General features: G+C 38.1%; 1 protein-coding gene across 3 annotated transcripts in view; it reads right to left on the reverse strand.

Moving 5' to 3' along the window:
• Nucleotides 1–896: 896 nt before the first annotated feature.
• Nucleotides 897–24599, reverse strand: part of LOC308199618 (maltase-glucoamylase-like) — a 71883-nt gene continuing 48180 nt past the window's right edge. For all 3 annotated transcript variants that reach the window (XM_080604042.1, XM_080604044.1, XM_080604043.1), the window contains exons 42-71: nucleotides 23572–23656; nucleotides 23412–23468; nucleotides 22361–22485; nucleotides 21965–22053; nucleotides 20741–20790; nucleotides 19869–20039; nucleotides 19041–19190; nucleotides 17165–17374; nucleotides 16192–16346; nucleotides 15573–15741; nucleotides 14653–14749; nucleotides 14435–14547; nucleotides 14212–14337; nucleotides 13261–13389; nucleotides 13047–13154; nucleotides 12705–12767; nucleotides 12326–12460; nucleotides 12056–12140; nucleotides 11188–11326; nucleotides 9303–9436; nucleotides 8818–8852; nucleotides 8610–8726; nucleotides 7080–7228; nucleotides 5934–6018; nucleotides 5774–5830; nucleotides 4723–4847; nucleotides 4327–4415; nucleotides 3102–3151; nucleotides 2230–2400; nucleotides 897–1597 (exon numbers count right to left, since the gene is read on the reverse strand). In XM_080604042.1, the coding sequence (XP_080460168.1) occupies nucleotides 1535–1597; nucleotides 2230–2400; nucleotides 3102–3151; nucleotides 4327–4415; nucleotides 4723–4847; nucleotides 5774–5830; nucleotides 5934–6018; nucleotides 7080–7228; nucleotides 8610–8726; nucleotides 8818–8852; nucleotides 9303–9436; nucleotides 11188–11326; nucleotides 12056–12140; nucleotides 12326–12460; nucleotides 12705–12767; nucleotides 13047–13154; nucleotides 13261–13389; nucleotides 14212–14337; nucleotides 14435–14547; nucleotides 14653–14749; nucleotides 15573–15741; nucleotides 16192–16346; nucleotides 17165–17374; nucleotides 19041–19190; nucleotides 19869–20039; nucleotides 20741–20790; nucleotides 21965–22053; nucleotides 22361–22485; nucleotides 23412–23468; nucleotides 23572–23656 (3331 nt within the window). In that variant the 3' untranslated portion in view covers nucleotides 897–1534. The remainder of the gene's footprint in view (nucleotides 1598–2229; nucleotides 2401–3101; nucleotides 3152–4326; nucleotides 4416–4722; nucleotides 4848–5773; nucleotides 5831–5933; nucleotides 6019–7079; nucleotides 7229–8609; nucleotides 8727–8817; nucleotides 8853–9302; nucleotides 9437–11187; nucleotides 11327–12055; nucleotides 12141–12325; nucleotides 12461–12704; nucleotides 12768–13046; nucleotides 13155–13260; nucleotides 13390–14211; nucleotides 14338–14434; nucleotides 14548–14652; nucleotides 14750–15572; nucleotides 15742–16191; nucleotides 16347–17164; nucleotides 17375–19040; nucleotides 19191–19868; nucleotides 20040–20740; nucleotides 20791–21964; nucleotides 22054–22360; nucleotides 22486–23411; nucleotides 23469–23571; nucleotides 23657–24599) is intronic.

The raw sequence follows: 24599 nt of genomic DNA on the forward strand, positions 1-24599 counted from the left end.
CTGTGTCCTTCTCAGCTCCCCATGCGTGTACAAACTGCAGGAAGGAATGCTCATTTCCTCGGCCCTTGGGAAGAGACACAGTGGGGAGCACCTCCCTGAGGAAGCCAACACCTGTTGGAAGCTGTGATTTCTCAGTCTGAATGAGTTCCTGATGAATTATTATCTTGGGGATTCAGTAAAAGCCGTTCCCCCTGGCCGAAATGCGTGTAGTTCAGCTAACATGCTGTGCTCTGACAAGCCCTCACAAAGCCAAGAAAACCAAATGATGAATTTCCTCAAGTAAACATGGTAATACCAAAAACGATGAAAAGAAGCTCTTGGAAGCTTTTGTCTGTGCCTAATGTTTCCCACATCAGTTGGGCAGGAACCGAGTGGTAGCACATAACCTGACAGGGGATGGGTCGAAGGCTTAGTAACCTGCACGTCCCCTTTCTGAAGCAATTTCCTTGTGTTTGCTTGCTTATGCATCTGGTAATCACTAGCTCAAGATTGTACTTTGTTCCTTTGGACAAAAATATTCATCAAAACAGTTCATACTTAAATGAACTACTTTTTTTTCCTTGCATTTCCAATTTTCTTACTTTACAGGCAAATTTCAGCAAATTCAGTCCTATTAGAACACTGATCTTCCTATGAGATGTTAGCTACTTGGCTGCTCTACTACAAACCTTTAAAGCAGAGAAGCAGCCTTTAAATGATTTTTAAGCACAGTCAGTAGAGATTACTACTACTCCTGACAGCAGTTTTTTCCCATCAAATTTAATTGTAAACATGCTTTACCAATCTGTTTAGTTTGCTCGCTGCACTCTTGGGATACAGAAAGTCGTTAACATGAATCACTATTATAGTAAACATACGACATTTCATTCAGTGAAATAAAAACTCAGAGACCAATATTTATTAGTTAACCTTGAAACTTCAAGTTTAATTTTGCAACTTCAGCATTGGGGAACACAAATGTCTGGCTGAAGTCATACAAAATATTTTGAATGACTTTTGCAAGTACCTTAATATTTTATAGATGAACAAGTGGAAACACTGTTTCATGCTAAAAGTATAATCTGAGAACATTAATTTATCTGCCTTTAAATACTTCTTAATAATAGCGACTTACATTGGCAGAGTTAAAATTAAGATGATAGAAGTTAAATATGGGCAGAATTATGGCCCCAAATTCATGCAGGTAACACCAAATGCATCTTGGTTTGCAAAATTTACCAAGCATGAAGTCAGCCAGAGATTCTGCTTAAAGAAAACATAGAATTTTACATTCAGATTTCAGTTTTGAAATATGACACAAGTGCCATAGTATTTAAAACATAAGTTTTGCATTACATGGAGAGCTTGTAGTTAGCCTTCAACAATACTAAACTACGTTTATACACATGATACCTTGATACGAACTGAATGTAAGTTATATGTTTTTACAGAATAAAGTATTTTTAGGGTACAAAATGGCAGTATGAACATTTCAAGCCTGTTTTAAAACAAAGAGAAATTTCAGCAATATGGCCAAAGTTATTTGGAAGGCATTTTAACTCCATTGCACTGCGTAGGTTTGGCCTAATTCAAGTTGAAGCTGGGTGATACTCAGGACCTGTGGAAAAACAAAAACGGTAACTATACATTGAGGATACACTCTTGTATTTTTTGTTTGTTTGTTTTTTCTGCATTTAACAGAGTGTAGTGGATTTTTATATATATATATAAGTAAAATATATAATAAATATATAATTAAAAATATATATTCTTTCTTTTGTGATTGTATCACTGGTTAGTTGAGACAGCATAGGCTTTCTATTTCTGATCAATAAGCTATCATCCCTTCATTCAGAGGAACTTTTTAGTGCAGACAAAACTGACAACAATAGGGTCATGTAGAGACTACAAAAACATTTGTTGCTTTTCCTTCCCTCAAATTGCAGGCTGTGAGTAAGCTATTAGGAAGAGTAGAAACCAGCACAAAACAAACCCCACCATTTCTTCACAGTCAGGAGCAGCCTGGGTTCCTCTACAGTAACTTCTGTGCTTAAAAACTCTACCGCACTCCCTGCACAATATTTACTCTCTATTGAACAGTACCTCCTAAAAGTGACTGTCAGTTAATGATGATATGTCCTGCTGAACTATCCTCTAAATATGGTATTAGAGCTGAGAGCTGAATCCCCAAAGGCTTAAGAGGACATATTCAGTTGTGAAGGTGGCATTATGCGAAAAACAGCGTCTCACCTGGGTGGTGCTGTCGTATCTCACAGTGTGAGCTGAAGGAATTACCACACCATTCTGCAATACAGCTACATGCTGAACGTTGGTGTTCACGCCCAGGACTTTAATTTCAGTAAACTTTAAGTTGTTTGGATCAGTGTAACCAGGATGCACAACTGTGATATCTAAAACATTCTGAAAGAAAAAAAAATGAAATAGGATGCAGTAATTACATGGGTACAAGTCTACTTGAGCCTTTCAATTGCTTTCCTCACTTCCCATGCATTTTAAAGAAAATATGTCTGTATGTTTTTATTTATTTTGCAGACGTTGAAGGCTTCAGTTTTCTTCACATTGTTAGTCTATCTAGATCCTGGAATCCGCTGTGTCTTTAATTGCTGCACGGACAGACCTTCCCCGCTATCCCTGGGACAGCAGTTATGCCTCATATCCCAGCTGCTGTGAGGCCTGATCCAGGTTTAAACCCAGTGCTCTGTGAGAAATCATCTCCATCTAAAGGATGTGCACCAACATCCGTCCTGCAGCTTTCAGTCTGGGCCAGCTCCTTAAAATGACTATGCACCTCTGTGGAATAACCCCACTGAAATAAACTAGATTACTCTGATGTATATGAGTACAAAGAATGCCAAACGAGTTTGTTCTTCTAGTGTGCACTCACATATGCTGCTGGGATCCCAAAGAAGTTCTTAAAGCAACATTTAGAGACCCACAACAGTCTTCGCCCTACTGAATAACAATTACTCTGTCATCCAGGATCAGTCTGAAAGGGGAATATCTAAACTTTGCAAAGGGACAAATTAAAATACAAATAGTTAAAAATGTGACAAGGATCACCTCAAGTGATTATTCGGAAACTGTTAGCTAGCATTACATACCTGCTTAGCAGTAAATGATGTTAGCAGATATGCACCATCTTCATATGCGTCTGTTAGAAAGAAAGGATACAATCAAATGTGTTCGCTGTTTAGCTGTTCAGTTAAAATATTATAAAACATTCAATTGAAGAAGTGTGTATGTATGCTCTACCCAAATTTGTATATTTGTCTCTCTCTCTATAAAAAGAGCATAACTGTATTTGTGCAAGAAGTGCTTTTCCTACCTCTACCTCTATTCACTGTCCAATTACACATGATTACTATATATGTTGATGCTTCTTTGAAATCACCGTTGTATATTCTACCAGTCCTCTTATTCAGTACTAAATGAACTCTAATGAACTAATGAAAGTAGTGCTGATGATAACAGGCATTGAAGGTACTGCCTTTCTGCTCTACAGCAAACTTCCCTACACATCACTGTGCAACATAACAGTTTTCTGCGTTATTTGTCGTAATCTCAGGTAACGGCTTATTGTTATTACAAGGGTAATAGGCTCTGTATAGGAAGGATAAACAGCTCGCAAATATCTCTTGTCTGAAGACAATTTAGATTTACTAATGCTGAGGAAATCAGTGAAAGCTTCCCACGTTTCCTATGGTTATGGCTCCCATAGGTTTGAGGACAAGTCTTTGTTATATTTGCTGCCCTAGGTCCAGGACACCATTTCTTTGATACCAAATATTAATTCTATAAATCGTAGCATTCTGTGGTCTCAATCAGTAAAAATCACTTTGTTAACGTGGAGCTTTAATTTTTGGCTCTGAGGGCGTGCTCAGATAAGGCCTCCAGAATTGGGCTTGCTTTGGCCAGCAGAGTCTGGCATATCCATATGCCGCTAATGCTCAAACACCCCCCACTACACTGAGGACTTCTAAGGCATAAGCAACCACAAAAGCCTTTTTTTTTTTCCCAAGTGATGGCGAAGGGTTGCAGTTTCTTATAGCTTCACATTTCCACTTTGACAGCAATGTTATTGTTAGAACCGCAGACAAAAAAGTGGTTAGCTAGCTGCTGAGCATTATTTGCTGTTCACGGACTGCTGTAATTTGTTTCATCTCTTTCCAGTTCCTCTCATTGTTTTTTGTTTCTCTGTTTTAATTTGGGCTTTGAATATTTCCAAAGATGGAGGCTCCACAGCCTCTCTTGGCAGCCTGTTGCAGTGTTCTACCACCCTCACAGCTGGAAAGGTTTTTTAGGATGACAAGAAAACATGATACGTACCAATGCGAACCCCATCATCCCAATAAAGCTGTCCTTCTGCCATCTGAGTGTCATTCAAAGCAACAGTAAGTCCCATTGGGTTTTTCCGGCTGTACAAAACAGAATATTTTTTTTCCTTAATATCCTCAGCTAATCACATTTCCTCTCTCCCAAGCATTAGAACTTGTTTTAGAAATATTGTCTGCCATTCATCTGGTCTCTGATACTCATTTTCTTGACCCCACAGCATTACATTTAAAGGAGACCATTAGGAAGAGACTGAAGAGAAAAAGCATCCACAAATCTCAGGTGCTTCTATAAATAAATGTATTCTTTAAAGACTGGTAATAATATGATATTATTAATTAATATGATAACTACAACTAAATTTTAATATTCTAGTTATTCTTATTGTACCTGTAAAAAGTTGTATTAGCAGGTTGTTGCCATGCGAGAATGTAACCGCCTCGGATATGAAGATTGATATGGTCCAAAGGAGCTGATAGAGTTACTGACTGTCGCCTAATACCAATGTATTCATCCTGTTTATGGAAAAAAAAATGTCTTCTGTTGAATTGATCTCCCTTTACAGTTATTTTAGAATGAAATAATAATAATAATTATTATTATTATTTATTTTTTTTGCTAGGCAGATTCCTTAGGAGTTGTTTCTACAAATCGTGCTGTTAATACAGGAGTAACTACATAATGCCCTACATTGCTCTCTCTACATAAGAGAAACCATAAAGCTATGCATCTGAAAAAGTGTTTACAAACCTCAGGGGAGAGCAGCTGAATCAAAGTGGCCATTCAGGTGAAATACAAACATGTGATCAACGAAGTGATTTTTAATGCCTACTCCTTCTTATTAGTCTTTTCTTATCTTCCATGAAAGGCTGGTGCAGCTAACCCTGTTTGTCTTTCTCCATTCCAGCATTCTTATGCTAGTTTTGGCTGGGATAGTGTTAATTTTCTTCAAAGAAGCTTGCGTGGTGCTAAGTTTCAGATTTACGATGAAAATGGTGTTGATAACACACTGGTGTTTTAGTGGTTGCTGAGCAGTGCTTATACAGAGTCACAGACTTTTCTGCTTCTCACGCTGCCCTGCCAGTTTGTAGGCTGTGGAGGGGACACAGCCAAGACAACGGACACAGACTGACCAAAGGGATATTCCATAGTATACGATGTCATGCTTTGCAATAAAAGCTGGGGGGAAAGAAGGAGGCAGGAGTACATAGTTCAAGTACATAGTACGTAGTACAGCTCTGGTCCTGTTAAACATTATTACAATAAAAGGAACTAAGGATTTTTATAAGAAAACAGCTAAGAAGATGTAGTTGTTATAATGCCAAGAAATGATGATAAACACAAGTTTGTAAAAGGGAGATAGTGGCTTCACACCTCAGCACACCCTGCTACTATCTGAACAACATTATAAGGAATACATACAATTTTGAAAATGACTTACTGTGTAGTAATCATACCAGCGGGCATCAGGTATGTAAGCATCCACCGTTACAGCATTCTGGAATTAAAGATACGTTTTTTAGGGAAGTTAAAGCAAAGAGGAAAGTTTAGCTAAAGTAGCTTTAATACTTTCATATACACTTGGGTGCTTAAGCACATACCGGTTGCATTACAGGGCTGATGAGCAGTGCAGGTCCCCAAAGGAATTGTTCATATATATCCCATGTTGCTCTGTCTTCCACAAACCTGCACGTTAACAGAATCTTGATTAAACATTGAGTGCTGAACTTTTCCAAAATGTTCTTTTCAGATGCTTTCATCAGTAATGCAATCTACTATTCCTAGTAGCTGTTATTTCCTCATCTGTATTTATTCTAGTATTAACAATAACTGAGATAGGTGATTAAAATATATACTTTATTTATCTGTCTCCTTTTAAATAGATCAATTATTGTTTGCCAAGAATGCACAGAGATCCTAATGTGAAAATCATTGCAGGAATGCAGGCTATTACTTAGTTTTCTTTTTTTGCCGTTCCTTTGGCAAATTGATTTTCAGGATTTTTAGACCACAAAACTCAAAAGATCAGTTTTGCTTTGGAGATATCGGCAGTACTAAGATTAGGTAGTGGTCAGACTGTGAATCATTTTCTCATCTGTGTCACTTTTTCCTTGGGCAGGTGGTTTCAAAAAAATCAAGACAATACATGTAAACAGCTCAATGATCTTTAGCCAAGACAAGCGTATATATACTATATATACACTAGAGCACATCTTATAATAAAAGGAGCTAAACCTTTGTCCTTCCAGGGACAAAGAAGGCTTTGTACAACCAATAACTTTTTTTTTTTTTTGATCAATTCTATCAGTTTGGCCAGTAAAAAATAAATAGATAAATAAATAAAATATGCTTTTCCCTGCAAAACTCTGTCATGACTTATGGCAGATTTATCACCCTCTTCTTTGCTTAAAGTTTTTGTCCACCTGTTTTTGCAACATCTGCTTTTTATTCTACATATATCTAGCATCAATATGTCTAGCATTCAATGAAACACAATTGTTGTTTCTCCCTAAAGAGGCTAAGGGTGAGCTTTAAAATGTATACATTAACTCTAGCTAAGCAAATGTTCAGTTTTGCATAGCATAAAACAGAGAACTTCTCATATTCTCAATTTCATACTTTTTTTTAAAAAAAAAAAAAAAAACACAAAAAATGCTCTAAATAATGGAAAACATCATTAGGAGGGTTCTAACTCCAGAATTTGTTGTTGAAATTCTTGACGAGAGGAGCAAAGAAGTCACACTTACTCATGGAGTACGGGGCGGATCACAGTACTGCCGTGGGCATGGGCGTCGTACATTAATGTATAAAAATAGGGTAACAGAGTGTATCTTATATTCAGCACCTTCCTGGAAATGTCCTCAAATGTTGCATTCCAGGAAACAGGATCTTGCCTCTAAAAGAGAAGAGACAGTTGCTACTCAAACTGGCTTACTGTGTTTAGAACAGCTATGGAAAAAAATAATGCTGATGTTTACAAGAGTGTTCACATTTAGCATCTCTTTCGTTTTATGTTTTTCTCATGACTTCATAAAACCTAACCGTAGTAGTGGCAGTAGTAGTAATTACCAAATGTGCATCAAAATCTGCCTGGCAAGACAGCTGTGAAAGTTTCAGTAGACCCTTGCAAATTCCTCTGCCTCCAAACTACAGCACCTCCATTTACTTATCCTTCAGTTAAGGACTAAGTGACAGTGAAAACAGTAGGTATGACTGTCATCCCTAAGAGGGGAACTAGAAAGAAGGAAGAAGAGAAAAACCTGTGGGGAGTACTGTAAAAAATATTTCTTGCAAGTTGTCCTGAAGGCATTACACATCCTGGAGTACATAATTTATTATCCCTCTCTCCTGCAGGGCAGCACTCAGGACTTGCAAAAAGAGACCAAAGCACTAATGACTGATGTCAGGGAGCACTTCCAATCTTTACTAAACGTATTGAACAATACCTTGGCAAATTGGCTAAGACTGCAAGCAACATGATAACCCTGAATCTGCATTTTTAAAGGCTTTGGAAGTCCTATCGAAAGGTGTGCCGTGGCAAGATAAGCACGTAGGTTTTGAAAAGAAGAATCGGATTCATTAGACATGTGCCACACAAATAGCACTACTAGGCTAGACCTGAAGCTTTAACTGGAATCTACGTGCTGTTTCAATTTTTATTTTTCCACTTATCTACTTTTACAGCTTTCTACAATATAGTCCTTGGCCAGCACAGACCTACATTTAAGCAATTATTTTCCTTTATTCCTAAAAGAAATACAATATCTGATGGTGGCAAATGTGTAAAGTACATAAATTCCTGACTCTTATTCCAGAGTCATATTACACTGTCCCGTTTTCTCATTTATGGTAATAATTATGGACAATTAGGGCTTCAAACTCCAAGGTCAGTTTTGCTCCTTTAACAGCATTTGCCACAAAAGCACTGTATTTTAGTGTAGTGACTGTAAATCAAAACGGCCTAAAGGGAACAATAGGTAGGAGTTGGATTCAGTCAAATCAAACATAGTATATGCTTCCTTCAAGTGGTCTAAATCCCAGAGCAGCCCCTCTGCAGGCATAAAACCTCCCATGCGAGGGGGGAGGATTGCAGCAGAGCTAGCATACAAACACAGACTTATTTTTTTGATGAAGAGCGAACCGTGTCTTTTCATGTCCGTTTTGCTTGGAATGTGCTTTTTTTTGACACTGGCTGGCTTGTGTGATGCCCCAGCTGTTCTCTACATGTGCATTGCAAAGGTCTATCCATTAACAACCATTAAAAATCTGAAACTCACTCTTGTTCCTTTCTCATTGTGATTCCTTGAATATGGGTAAAATGCACCCAGCTGCATCCAGCGAAGACACAACTCATACTGTGAGTCATTAAAGAAGCCACAGATATCAGCTCCTGTCTGAAAGTTGACAAACAATCCAGTTGGAATACTGTAAATTCTTGTACAGTGTCAAGATAATTAAATAAAATATAATAACTGGTTAGCTTACATAAGATATTCCAAAGAGGCTGAACTCCATCATACCTGAAAGGAGAAATAATTCGTTACCAGCTGTTTTTCTTCCCCCTTTCATATGCTAATGGTCGTGCTAGATAATATATATTATAGTGCTGAATGAGAAAAAAAAATAAATCACAATTTCTCTAATTTCTCTTGTTTTTCTTCTACAGAAAGAGTTGGGAGATGATTTGTCAGAAACAAAGATATGTCGGACAGCAGCACTAGCAGATGATTAGAACTGAGGTGACAGAACACAACGGGGGGAGGTGGCTGGTCCCAGGGGAATAAAGGAGCTCCCAACAACCAGGGGAGAAGTAAAGAAGTAGTAGTCACAAAGGAATTGACCATGGATTCTGGTTGTTGAACAAAGAGCGTATTTCAGTTAAAACCAATAAATTCTAAAAGCAGGTAAGTCAAGGAAAAGGAGTTACTGCACAGAATATACTGATTAGAGACCTTCTTCTTTCTACATACCAATAACAGATTTAGCCAGCTGATCCCAAGCTGCCTTGTTATCACCCAGCCAATGTCCAGCCCATCTTCCACTGCTGGGATACGTTGAGCGGGTGATGACGATCCCACGCTCTTTTGTGGCATTCCGCAAAGCGCTGACATTGAAAATAGATGAAGAAATAAATTACACGAGAACTTATTACATAAGATTCTCTCAACAGAGAAGAAAATATTTCACTACATTTCAGTTCACACCTGATGCACAGGAATGACAACAATATTGCTCCCACTGTTAAATTATTGTCTATTTACAATATCCAAATTGCATGTGATTTGGCTGACAGCAGAGGTATCAGACTTTCCTCCCTCTCCTGTCAGCAGATTCATGTGTGCCTTGACCGACAGCGCTGCCATGCACGCTGCCGACAGTAGCATCCACTCAGTCAAAAAATCAAATAGCCTTGGTATTTTCTTGTCTTATGGCAACATCAAAGTTACCAAGGGCTTTAAGATCATTAAGACCTATAAGGAAACGCTGTTCCTTGCTTACTCATTGAATTGGAAATGAAACAGCACAAATATACTATCGTTAGATCAGACGCTATCTAAAGTCAGCTGGGATCCTATTCACTAAGAAACAGGTAATGACATCTGTCTTGGAACTGAGAAAATAAATTCCTAAAAGGAAAGCCTTATGAACAGAATGTGTGTTTTAAAAGTCACTGTTTTCTCTCTTCACCCATATTCAAGTAATTTTGAATACCCAAGATAATAGAGCCCTTCTTAAATTAACATTCTTAAAAAACCTGTATTCATTCTCCCTCACTACATGTGTAAGGCTAAAACAGTATCAAGGCTAGAAGTAAAAGAGGCTATCCTAGCACTAGCTAGAAACAAAAAACACATGTTTTATATTTTAATTGCAGTAATTAGGTGAGACTGTCATGGAGTAATTACTGTTAACAACAGCTGATCCAAATGTTCAGACCTGTTCTCTGTTCTGCCTTGTAACAGAATAGCAGAGCAATGCCTTTTGATTGACTGCTCCCATTTACAATGCTGAGCATCGCCCCAGGACGGCCTTGACTCAATAGAAACCTCTGCTGAAAAGGCAACGTGTTATGTGTGAACGCCCTGGGACTGTTATGTGTGAACGCCCTGGGACAGGACAACGATTGGTGGCGAGTTATTACATCCCAATTAAACTATATGAGAAATAGCACCGTGACCACCTCATTTCATAATACAGGTCAGCAGTTGGGTTTGCACAACTTAAAATGTGCATGGATGAAACCCTTAGAACTGCTATACAAAGACTTGCTCTGCAGCTAGGTGAAGAGTAACTTTCTTTAATATCAGACTCGGGTAAACTACCGCTAAAAGGTACCTTGAAAATTGCATCTGCTCAGGGTCAGTGATTTTAAAGCTGCCACACTCAAAATAAAGGCTTTGCCTGCCTGTCCTGACACAACGAGTGATGCTGCTGCTGGTGTAGACATGCTTGAGTTAGTTTTTTTCTACTTGGCTCCAACAGCAGTATGCCTTTATTGCACTGCAACAGTGGAAGCTCAGCTTCAGCTCCGACCTGCACACACCCACCATGCCTTCCCCTGCACATCCTTGCTCAGGTTCCTACCACCCTGCTTGCGCCACACGCGAGATCACAGCACAAGCTGAGCAGGAACGTGACTGAAATACTGCCAACTGCAAAACCTGGAGCATTGGTGCTCTGAACACCAAACTCCACTTTGAACAGAACGGCAGAATCAACACTACTAGGATGAAAAGGAAGATTTCGCAGACATCTGAAAGAGACTCAGGCAGGTTTGGGCCATAAGAATATGGACACCAACTTTCTTGGCAGCACATTTTGGAGATAGCAAGAAAGTATGCAAATCTCACTTACTCGAGGGTAGGTTTTGTTTGTGACCATCCGTAAAGACTGTGGACATCATAGTGTCTAACTGGGGTACCGTCCGGAAGATACTGCTGACCTTCCATGCATGGAGTTTTGACAATTAAACCATCTGCCCGGGATCCCAAATCTAATGAGAAGGGAAGAAGAAAAGAATACATGCTTTTTAATGAGGAATATTCAATAACAACTGCAGTTAATTTTTGTTAATGGTCATGATTTCTTTTGTGTTCACTCTCTGTTAGGCATCTATACTGTCATCTATGACTTATTATAAAAGAGCGTTTCCATCTTTTTCAAATGGGATAGCTCCATTAGTCCTATGCAGGCATCAGGGTTTCTAAGCGTGTTAATAGCTCTGTTATAGATGCTCTTATTGGAGCGGCTCAAAGAATAAACAGGGTATATCCTAATTCAGCAGATACTGCACATCTTTGTAAACCCTGTCCTGTCATCCATATAAACATAAATTGGGTTGGGTGTTGCATGTGCTGGTGAAGGCCTATGTCTGAATATTAACTTCCCGATGTTTCCTGAGAAACTATTTATAACAACTGAAGACCACAGTAAGCAATAGGACTACTCTAATAGCAGAACAGCAGAGTGATGAATGATGAACATTAATAAATAGTTCCTGAGTTGTACTACCTCATACCAGCACTTAAGTAAAGCCTAGTTAAGAATGTCAATTATTTTTATGTATAGATAAATGCTAGCTAGAAGGGACACTTTCAGTTAGGAGCTTAGTTGTGGTTTAATATACCTAACTATAGGAATTCATGCCACATGCACCAATATGTAAGAAATGTCATAGTAGTGAGAATGACCTAACACCATTTTATGGACTCATCAGACTTACGAGGAATATATGGTGGCTTATTAAGGAGGTCATCTCTACAACCACCAATGGCGCCATTATAAAAAGTTGCCGGTTCATTCATGTCCTAAAAATACAGAGCAAAACTTGATTGTATTTCCTTCAATCATACAAAATACACTGAATTCTAAATTACAAACAAGCAGTATTGTAGATGCCCTTGAGAACCCTCGCAGCTGCAATCTCAGTCTGCAGCTCCACACGTGCTTGACACACATTCACACCACAAATCAGATGCATTTCTACACTTACAATCCACAGGCCATCAAACTTCACACTTTTTGAGCTGTCACGGGGATTGTTGTAGAACTCCAGGATTTCTCTCTTCCACCACTCCACTGTGGAATTGCGGAAGAAGTCTGGGAAAGCTGCATGTGCTCCATAGAGCTGTAAAAATAGGACAATAGAAAAGATAGAGCACTGGAAGCATCCCACTGATAAAATGCTGGAATTTTCTAAAACAAAAAAATAATTACTTGCTTTCTGTTCTGACTTTGTTAGGAAGGCTGGCCATTTTCTGCATCTTATTTCTGACGTGAGATTTTATCAACTAGCTCGCTGCTATTTTTTCTTAAATGATGTACTTCTCCCTCTATATTTGAGACAATAGCCAAACCGTACCAATATTTACCTGTATTTGGGTTTGCTCGGGAAGTGACTCATTGACTTCAACATTGGGAAGAAACGGCCAGACCTATAGGACAGAGAACATTTTGAAATTATTAAACCACGCTGAATATAACTGAGCACTGGCAACAGAACGATATAACAATTCTTTACTGCCACATATATGAATGACAGCATATACTGAAGACAATTCAGTTTGCAGTATTTATTCAACGTATCATTTACATTCAGGCATGAACATAATGTTAGCAGACTGTGCCTATGGATAGCACTGAAGTCTAGGCTGATATGATGCTCACTTGGATATGGCATACCTCTATGGTCGTACACTTTTTAAGAATACTACCTTGGAATATATAATGTCATTGGTATTCGGCCACTTGATGAAGACATCGTCGGCTACACCTCTCGAGAAAGTAGGATAATCAGTTTCGTTTCCAGAGATAGTTGGATCCTAAAATGAAATGTAACAAACTTTTGCTTTATGCTGAAAAAATAAGTTTAGAAATGCTTTTAAACACATTCTGAATTCTGCAATGAAAAAAGTATGCCAAACTGACCAGGATAATGATGAATCTCATTCCTTCTGCTTTTATTTTGTTAATTAGAGCCGGTAATCCCGCAAAGCGTGCGCCAAGAGTGAAGTCCAGTTGCCGTTCCATATGGTCAATATCTACATATTGGACATCCTGCAATTCACAAAAGCAATGAGGAAAAAAATCATTTTCTTTTTATTTCCTTTTTTTTTCTTCCTTTTTTTTTCCCCCCTCAAATACAGATTTATAGAACATCTGCTAAGAAGTAACAATCAATTTAAACTATTGCGACAGAGTAATGCCAGACACAGGTACAGACTGGGAGACAGTGGCTAGAGAGCAGCTCAGCAGAAAGGGATCTGGGGCAGCTGGTTGACAGCAGGCTTCCTAGAGAGGTGTTTGATATCCCAGGGCTGTCAGTGTTCAAGAGGCAACTGGGCATTGCCCTCGTTAATGTGTTTTAGCTTTTGTTTAACTCTGAAGTGGTCAAGCAGTTGGACTAGATGATCTTTGAAGGTCACTTCCAACTGAACTATTCTATTCTATAACTTTGTTTGACCTATGTGTTTTTGCTCCTTTCCCAAAAACAGACTGTGCCAAAACAGCTGACTTGACATAGAGCAATATCCAATTGAAATGACGCTGCATTATTTCTTTCCTCCTTGTTTTTCCTGTTTATCACTGCTCCTTCATAGTCAGCATGGTGAGAGACATCTGAGTGCTTCTTTATTATGAATGATTAAAAGATAATATAAAGCAGCCTAAGAACCACATTTAACATGACCTAGGGCATGCAGAGATGTTCAGCTATAGCATAAAACAGAGTTTGCTCTTCTCTACCATAGTAGTGGGGTGGGTTTTTTTGTTTGTTCTGTTTTCTTTTTTCTTTCTTTGTGTGTGTTTAAAGGGTCTTAACTGATACTCTGAAGCCTGAAGTTCAGGCATGAACTCAAATGTTAAGTGCTACCAGCGTACATAGGGAATGTTAGCCGCCTTCATTTGCTCCACCAGCTGGGAAATTTCAGTGTCGTTCCTGTATCCATAGCGGCACAACTGGAACCCCAAGGACCAGTAGGGTGGCATCACTGGTCGTCCAATCAGCTAGAAGTAAGGGAGAGTATTTGTAGTGAATAGGCAAAAACCAACCAACCAACCAGTCCACAAAGAATGCTAGTTTGTAATAGGGTAAGAATCCTACTGCAGTGTACTCCTGAACAACAAGTTCTGGTGTTGGGCCCAAAACCATGTAAAAGTCCAGAATTCCTCCAATGGTGCGGTATGTCAGGGCAGGGGTTGGCTGGAACGTCACATCTAGAAATGGGGAAAGTGAAATGAAAAAAGGATGCCTGGATTAGCAGCTATTGCAAACCACTGAACATAAAACACGTTGAGAAAATAAAATGAAGATTTTCTTACCCATTGCATTGCTGTTAAGCAAGAGAACTCCATGGGCATTGCCATCTTCTTCAAGAGCCATGTAAAATGGCTGATAACCATAGGAATTCAACTTATACTGCAAACAAAATAAAATACTTTCTAAAGCTGAAGCATCATAAGCAATGACCTGTTTACATCTATTTTAAAAGAATTAGTAAAAGATGAGACACACAACTTCCAAATCTACAACAAAAAGCTTCAAAAGTATACACTTACAACATACACGCCTACAAAACACACCTGCAGAAAATCAGTTTCAGCTTGACAACTGGAGTCTGTCTTGTTCAGAGTGACCAAGCATGAAGGAAAGCAAAGGTACTACTGCTTTTAAAACTCACTAATGAGAAAGAGCTTTCCCAGGACAAAATTCTCTCTTTTTTCCAGCTGTAGCAGACATCTATCTATATGATCAGGAGATGATGTTATTTTTGAATATATTTCAATATATTGAAATCTGCACCTAAGTTACAGATGTAATAAACTGCCACTATTTCACTGCTCATTCCCTGAAAATTGCCAACATTGTGTTATCTTTTAGGAAACAACACTCATATATGCACAGACATAAGATTTCTGATTTACCCCTCTAAGCACTAATTGAATCCCAAAACCATGGGATTTGGCCTGATACGTTTCAATCTTTCAGAACAACTTGTTGGGAAGCATAAAAAAGGAGCACTGGGCTGTGATTTCTAAGCCATATTCATCAGACTTAGAGCCTGAGCTCCACACATTTGGGTTTGCTGGTCACAAAGCAAAAATAGGCTTAGAGAAGACCACTGCCATTGAAACACCGTCCAAATTATAAGCCTCAATTAATGTGTCCAGTACCAGCAGACATCCACTGGACTTTAAAGCACTGTTGAATATCTCTGCACGCTAGGTTCATTTCTACTTACAGTAGGAGCCTGGTCCCTTGTGAACATTCCCCAGGTGTTCCAGCTCATGTTGCGTCGAAACATGGTGTGCTCTGTTTCTCCAAATCCATATATATATTGGGATGCCAAACGGGTAGAAATCTGAATGAACATGTCGCTGAATGTGAAGGTAGGCAGCTGTGAATCCCAGCTAAAGTAGGAAGAAAATAAAAATAAGAATATTTAAAAGTATATAAATATAAAGAAACATAAATTTAAAGAATATAGCAGCCTTTAGTGCCATGTTTCGCTGGAAGAACTTCTTTTAGGCTGAAAAATATTTTCTTCTGTTCTACACTTTCTCATGTGACATAGGACTGAGCAAATGTCAGACTACAAAGTGACGGGGGAAAAGCTGTAAATGTGAGAAAATGATATTGCTTATGGTGCCTTCTCCATCCTTTCCCTGGTCAGTGCTCTCATACAGTGCAATGGTGAGGCCATCTCTGATAGAGCTGTACCTGGCAGTTAGCAGACAGTGCCATTTTGTGGGAAGGATAAAAAAACTAGTCTTGAGGTATTTGAAAAAAACAAAAAAATGGTTTGGGATGGAAAAAGCTAGCAAAAATAAATGAAATAAAATAGATTGATTGTGGCTTACATGACTGTCCCTGTGCTCTTGCGTCGAACCTGTATACCAAATGGTTTTCTCTGAACTGATACTTCATAGAGTAGGTCCTGGGCTGTATTCACTGGGGAGCTTGGGAGATTTAATGATATAGGAACCTCATATCGTGCATTCTGGTAATCATAAATCTATGAAAGAAAAAATGAAAATGAATTCATTTCAATGAGTTGTTTGAAATCTTACTTATCGTATAGGAATTGAGAATTAGTTAAAATTAAAACAGTAAATTACTGAATACTTTTGCCAAGCTGAGTATTTTCTTTCAACACATATTTTTGCTCCAATTCTTTCACAGTATTTGGGATGTAAACAAAAAAACAACACTTAAGGATTGAAATGCGGATCATTAATGTCTGGTTAATTATTTAAATCTGTTAATTCAAGTATCTATTTGAAATTTTATTGGTATTTTACATGTTTTAACTATTTTAAATATAGACATATATGTGTGTGGTAAATACCTCTCTGATTAATCTTTTAGTCATTTTTTAGACAACTCAAAATAGAGATTCCTTTTTAAGTTTTTTTATTTTGTAAGCTCACACAACTTACTTCTTGATGTCTTACATTTTGTGCATCACATCATCACTTTTATTTCAGTCTTATTAAATGCACAATAAGAAGCGATAGTCTAAACAGTAGGGCATTAAAAAATTTAGAACACAGGTGGAAGAATTAACGCAAAAATAAAAATTACAATCACAATTATGCTTACAGCATAATTTACCTGTATACTAAAAAAATGTCTTTAGCTGCAGAGTTCTTGGCTGACATTACAGATATACATCGACAGGATAACTTAGCACGAACTTATAGAACAACAACAACAAAAAAAAAAAACACCATGGCCTTGTCTACAAAAACTTAACATTTATGTAATTTATGTAAACAGAACTATTTTGAACACTGGGACATTACAAACTACAAACCTCTTGACTGAAATTACCTTAAATTGCAGCATGTGGTTGCTGTGATATATAACCTCCAAGCGCAGCGTACCAATTGGTGCAGTGTAATTCTCATTAGCTCTGGCATTGATGCTGTTTAAGGTCAGGTTGGCTACCAAACCTGATGAGGAGTATTCTATTCCACCAACAGAGTAAGGGTTGTCGGAGTTGTAGTAGCAGGATGGACTGTCTGGGTTTGATGGTGACTGCTGCAAATGACAATAGGTTGCAGGTTAGTGAGTGACGCTGGCCTATTGCATTTCATGCTATCAACATGAGATCCAAAGCTCCCATTTTTATCAGGTAGCTGTCAAATGGAGAAATTTGGGGAAAAATTAATACAACTACTGAACGATAAAGAAGCAATGCAGAACCCAGTGATCTCTATACTAAAATTCAGATATAATCAAATAATTCAGTCAAGCCTGTACAAATAATTCCGTCAGGAAATTGAGCCCATGCACAATGAAGATGGATTTAAATTCCCTGTATCTGTGATCTTCTGCTGAATCCTGAAACATGGCTGAGTCTTGGCGTACTGAAATTCTCAGAAGTTCCTCCCTCCTAATCCCGTTGCCCTCTAGTCTCCACCAGCCTTCAGGAGGATGTGCGAAAGCCACATTAGATATTCAGGCAACAGCAGACCAGGCCTTTCCATTGGATTGCATATATCTTTAGTCATATAAATTATCCCTAAAATATCCACCGAAAATTACATCCTATGTATCAAAGATCTCCTGACAGCAAGGTCAAAATTACTTTCAGTTTCCTGCTATAATTCAACAGAAACACTCAGACTAGTTATTCTGAGATTAGATGAGCTGACGCAGGTTAATGCATTAGACTTCCACCTCTGCGTACTTCTCATTAATTCTGCCTAGTTGTTCTAATGAAACTATGCCTGCTCCTCACATCTGAGCTGCTAATGAATATTTATTCATCTGTCATCAAAATCTAAGCACCTTTCAACTTGAGCAAGTTTTTAAAACATACACAGTCCATAACATGACCAGAATTTGATTTCACATGAAAAGACATTTCCAAATATCCAAAATTGCAAAAAAAAAAAAAAAAATCTTCCTAAGAATGCAACAAATTCAGGGAACTTCATCCACCCAATTCAGCTGTTGCTGTTCCAGGAACAGCTAACAGACAATTTGGTCTTCATACTTAGTAGATATGTCCAGGCTACAGAATTTAGATTTAGAGGAGCAGGGAGTAACTCAGCTGGAGACACCTTTTAAAGATCAACCCGGCCAGGGTAGAGTGCTCCTGCATGTTTGTAGTCATAAGATATCCATCAATGAAACTGTGTAATAAAGAATTGTATGTCAGTCATTATGGGTTGGATACATAAGTATCAACAGAGATATGAACAATTTCGTTTGCACAGGAGTTATAATATCCAGGGGATTCAGGGATTTCTTCTCAAACAATCTAAAGGATTTTTTTTTTTTTTTTTAACTTAAAATGTGCTTCAGTGACTATGAAGGTGAGACAAAAGGGGTGAGTCTTGCAGGTGCCAGTGAAGCAGAAGAGGCAGTAGCTAAATATGCTGATATTCTATTCCATTCTGTTCTGTTCTTTTTTTTTTTTTTCCAACTCTGTTATTGTTTCTTACCATCTTGCAAAGAATACCACATTTTTCTTCAACTTCTGATACACTTTGAAAGAACTTACATTGTTGCTAACTACCTCAGTATCATTGAAGCAAATAAAATTGCTAGTACAGGTCAGTTGATGGCAGTGCCCCCATACTAATTATGTCTGACAAATCTGCCTGACTACTTTTTCCCCTGTAACCACAACAGAGAGAAAGCTATGATTCTGGAAAGGTTTCTATCACGACCATTTAGAGAAATCATTTTTGCTTACCTCCCAGACACAGCCAAGTTGTTCACATTTTTCTTTTGTTGGATCCTGATTGGGATAACAATCAAACCTTTCGTTGATACTTAATTCTTGATTCCATTGCAGTGTGTAGGATTTTCCCAGTTCAAGCTGAAGTCCTGTTATATGAACAACCTACAAATATTACACAATAAATACTTATTAAATCCTACATCAGATCAATCTTTCCTTCAGTTAGTAGAGAAGCCGTTCCTCAGGAAGAATGCATTTTCCTACGTTTTCCACGTTTCACAGCATGTGTGCATCTGACCCAGAGAGAAGCGTTGCACAAAGAGTTATTGTTGGCTGCAGAAAAATGCCACCAAGTGACATTGAGACCAGGAGACTGCACATTGTGCCTCGCCTACAGCTCAAATCTGACTTGACAGAAGAAGAAATGGTGTTGGCAAACAGAGGTAGGAAATAAAGTTGTCAGACAAAACTGACAACAATAGGGTCATGTAGAGACTACAAAAACATTTGTTGCTTTTCCTTCCTTCAAATCGCAGGCTGTGAGTAAGCTATTAGGAAGAGTAGAAACCAGCACAAAACAAAACCCACCATTTCTTCACAGTCAGGAGCAGCCTGGGTTCCTCTACAGTAACTTCTGTGCTTAAAAACTCTACCGCACTCCCTTCACAATATTTACTCTCTATTGAACAGTACCTCCTAAAAGTGACTGTCAGTTAATGATGATATGTCCTGCTGAACTATCCTCTAAATATGGTATTAGAGCTGAGAGCTGAATCCCCAAAGGCTTAAGAGGACATATTCAGTTGTGAAGGTGGCATTATGCGAAAAACAGCGTCTCACCTGGGTGGTGTTGTCGTATCTCACAGTGTGAGCTGACGGAATTATCCCACCATCCTGCAATACATCTACGTGCTTAACGTTGGTGTTCACGCCCAGGACTTTAATTTCAGTAAACTTTAAGTTGTTTGGATCAGTGTAACCATGATGCACAACTCTGATATCTAAAACATTCTGAAAGAAAAAAAAAATGAAATAGGATGCAGTAATTACACGGGTACAAGTCTACTTGAGCCTTTCAATTGCTTTCCTCACTTCCCATGCATTTTAAAGAAAATATGTCTGTATGTTTTTATTTATTTTCCAGACGTTGAAGGCTTCAGTTTTCTTCACATTGTTAGTCTATCTAGATCCTGGAATCCGCTGTGTCTTTAATTGCTGCACGGACAGACCTTCCCCGCTATCCCTGGGACAGCAGTTATGCCTCATATCCCAGCTGCTGTGAGGCCTGATCCAGGTTTAAACCCAGTGCTCTGTGAGAAATCATCTCCATCTAAAGGATGTGCACCAACATCTGTCCTGCAGCTTTCAGTCTGGGCCAGCTCCTTAAAATGACTATGCACCTCTGTGGAATAACCCCACTGAAATAAACTAGATTACTCTGATGTATATGAGTACAAAGAATGCCAAACGACTTTGTTCTTCTAGTGTGCACTCACATATGCTGCTGGGATCCCAAAGAAGTTTTTAAAGCAACATTTAGAGACCCACAACAGTCTTCGCCCTACTGAATAACAATTACTCTGTCATCCAGGATCAGTCTGAAAGGGGAATATCTAAACTTTGCAAAGGGACAAATTAAAATACAAATAGTTAAAATGTGACAAGGATCACCTCAAGTGATTATTCGGAAACTGTTAGCTAGCATTACATACCTGCTTAGCAGTAAATGATGTTAGCAGATATGCACCATCTTCATATGCGTCTGTTAGAAAGAAAGGATACAATCAAATGTGTTCGCTGTTTAGCTGTTCAGTTAAAATATTATAAAACATTCAATTGAAGAAGTGTGTATGTATGCTCTACCCAAATTTGTATATTTGTCTCTCTCTCTATAAAAAGAGCATAACTGTATTTGTGCAAGAAGTGCTTTTCCTACCTCTACCTCTATTCACTGTCCAATTACACATGATTACTATATATGTTGATGCTTCTTTGAAATCACCGTTGTATATTTTACCAGTCCTCTTATTCAGTACTAAATGAACTCTAATGAACTAATGAAAGTAGTGCTGATGATAACAGGCATTGAAGGTACTGCCTTTCTGCTCTACAGCAAACTTCCCTACACATCACTGTGCAACATAACAGTTTTCTGCGTTATTTGTCGTAATCTCAGGTAACGGCTTATTGTTATTACAAGGGTAATAGGCTCTGTATAGGAAGGATAAACAGCACGCAAATATCTCTTGTCTGAAGACAATTTAGATTTACTAATGCTGAGGAAATCAGTGAAAGCTTCCCACGTTTCCTATGGTTATGGCTCCCATAGGTTTGAGGACAAGTCTTTGTTGTATTTGCTGCCCTAGGTCCAGGACACCATTTCTTTGATACCTAATATTAATTCTATAAATCGTAGAATTCTGTGGTCTCAATCAGTAAAAATCACTTTGTTAACGTGGAGCTTAAATTTTTGGCTCTGAGGGCGTGCTCAGATAAGGCCTCCAGAACTGGGCTTGCTTTGGCCAGCAGAGTCTGGCATATCTATATGCCTCTAATGCTCAAACACCCCCCACTACACTGAGGACTTCTAAGGCGGAAGCAACCACAAAAGCCTTTTTTTTTTCCCAAGTGATGGCGAAGGGTTGCAGTTTCTTATAGCTTCACGTTTCCACTTTGACAGCAATATTATTGTTAGAACTGCAGACAAAAAAGTGGTTAGCTAGCTGCTGAGCATTATTTGCTGTTCACGGACTGCTGTAATTTGTTTCATCTCTTTCCAGTTCCTCTCATTGTTTTTTGTTTCTCTGTTTTAATTTGGGCTTTGAATATTTCCAAAGATGGAGGCTCCACAGCCTCTCTTGGCAGCCTGTTGCAGTGTTCTACCACCCTCACAGCTGGAAAGGTTTTTTAGGATGACAAGAAAACATGATACGTACCAATGCGAACCCCATCATCCCAATAAAGCTGTCCTTCTGCCATCTGAGTGTCATTCAAAGCAACAGTAAGTCCCATTGGGTTTTTCCGGCTGTACAAAACAGAATATTTTTTTTCCTTAATATCCTCAGCTAATCACATTTCCTCTCTCCCAAGCATTAGAACTTGTTTTAGAAATATTGTCTGCCATTCATCTGGTCTCTGATACTCATTTTCTTGACCCCACAGCATTACATTTAAAGGAGACCATTAGGAAGAGACTGAAGAGAAAAAGCATCCACAAATCTCAGGTGCTTCTATAAATAAATGTATTCTTTAAAGACTGGTAATAATATGATATTATTAATTAATATGATAACTACAACTAAATTTTAATATTCTAGTTATTCTTATTGTACCTGTAAAAAGTTGTATTAGCAGGTTGTTGCCATGCGAGAATGTAACCGCCTCGGATATGAAGATTGATATGGTCCAAAGGAGCTGATAGAGTTACTGACTGTCGCCTAATACCAATGTATTCATCCTGTTTATGAAAAAAAAAATGTCTTCTGTTGAATTGATCTCCCTTTACAGTTATTTTAGAATGAAATAATAATAATAATTATTATTATTATTTATTTTTTTTGCTAGGCAGATTCCTTAGGAGTTGTTTCTACAAATCGTGCTGTTAATACAGGAGTAACTACATAATGCCCTACATTGCTCTCTCTACATAAGAGAAACCATAAAGCTATGCATCTGAAAAAGTGTTTACAAACCTCAGGGGAGAGCAGCTGAATCAAAGTGGCCATTCAGGTGAAATACAAACGTGTGATCAACGAAGTGATTTTTAATGCCTACTCCTTCTTACTAGTCTTTTCTTATCTTCCATGAAAGGCTGGTGCAGCTAACCCTGTTTGTCTTTCTCCATTCCAGCATTCTTATGCTAGTTTTGGCTGGGATAGTGTTAATTTTCTTCAAAGAAGCTTGCGTGGTGCTAAGTTTCAGATTTACGATGAAAATGGTGTTGATAACACACTGGTGTTTTAGTGGTTGCTGAGCAGTGCTTATACAGAGTCACAGACTTTTCTGCTTCTCACGCTGCCCTGCCAGTTTGTAGGCTGTGGAGGGGACACAGCCAAGACAACGGACACAGACTGACCAAAGGGATATTCCATAGTATACGATGTCATGCTTTGCAATAAAAGCTGGGGGGAAAGAAGGAGGCAGGAGTACATAGTTCAAGTACATAGTACGTAGTACAGCTCTGGTCCTGTTAAACATTATTACAATAAAAGGAACTAAGGATTTTTATAAGAAAACAGCTAAGAAGATGTAGTTGTTATAATGCCAAGAAATGATGATAAACACAAGTTTGTAAAAGGGAGATAGTGGCTTCACACCTCAGCACACCCTGCTACTATCTGAACAACATTATAAGGAATACATACAATTTTGAAAATGACTTACTGTGTAGTAATCATACCAGCGGGCATCAGGTATGTAAGCATCCACCGTTACAGCATTCTGGAATTAAAGATACGTTTTTTAGGGAAGTTAAAGCAAAGAGGAAAGTTTAGCTAAAGTAGCTTTAATACTTTCATATACACTTGGGTGCTTAAGCACATACCGGTTGCATTACAGGGCTGATGAGCAGTGCAGGTCCCCAAAGGAATTGTTCATATATATCCCATGTTGCTCTGTCTTCCACAAACCTGCACGTTAACAGAATCTTGATTAAACATTGAGTGCTGAACTTTTCCAAAATGTTCTTTTCAGATGCTTTCATCAGTAATGCAATCTACTATTCCTAGTAGCTGTTATTTCCTCATCTGTATTTATTCTAGTATTAACAATAACTGAGATAGGTGATTAAAATATATACTTTATTTATCTGTCTCCTTTTAAATAGATCAATTATTGTTTGCCAAGAATGCACAGAGATCCTAATGTGAAAATCATTGCAGGAATGCAGGCTATTACTTAGTTTTCTTTTTTTGCCGTTCCTTTGGCAAATTGATTTTCAGGATTTTTAGACCACAAAACTCAAAAGATCAGTTTTGCTTTGGAGATATCGGCAGTACTAAGATTAGGTAGTGGTCAGACTGTGAATCATTTTCTCATCTGTGTCACTTTTTCCTTGGGCAGGTGGTTTGAAAAAAAATCAAGACAATACATGTAAACAGCTCAATGATCTTTAGCCAAGACAAGCGTATATATACTATATATACACTAGAGCACATCTTATAATAAAAGGAGCTAAACCTTTGTCCTTCCAGGGACAAAGAAGGCTTTGTACAACCAATAACTTTTTATTTTTTTTTTTTTGATCAATTCTATCAGTTTGGCCAGTAACAAATAAATAGATAAATAAATAAAATATGCTTTTCCCTGCAAAACTTTGTCATGACTTATGGCAGAGTTATATCCCTCTTCTTTGCTTAAAGTTTTTGTCCACCTGTTTTTGCAACATCTGCTTTCTAATTCTACATATATCTAGCATCAATATGTCTAGCATTCAATGAAACATCATTGTTGCTTCTCCCTAAAGAGGCTAAGGGTGAGCTTTAAAATGTATACATTAACTCTAGCTAAGCAAATGTTCAGTTTTGCATAGCATAAAACAGAGAACTTCTCATATTCTCAATTTCATACTTT

Source organism: Anser brachyrhynchus (genome assembly GCF_964034855.1).
Source record: "Anser brachyrhynchus genome assembly, chromosome: 9".
In the NCBI taxonomy this organism is placed as follows: Eukaryota; Metazoa; Chordata; class Aves; order Anseriformes; family Anatidae; genus Anser; species Anser brachyrhynchus.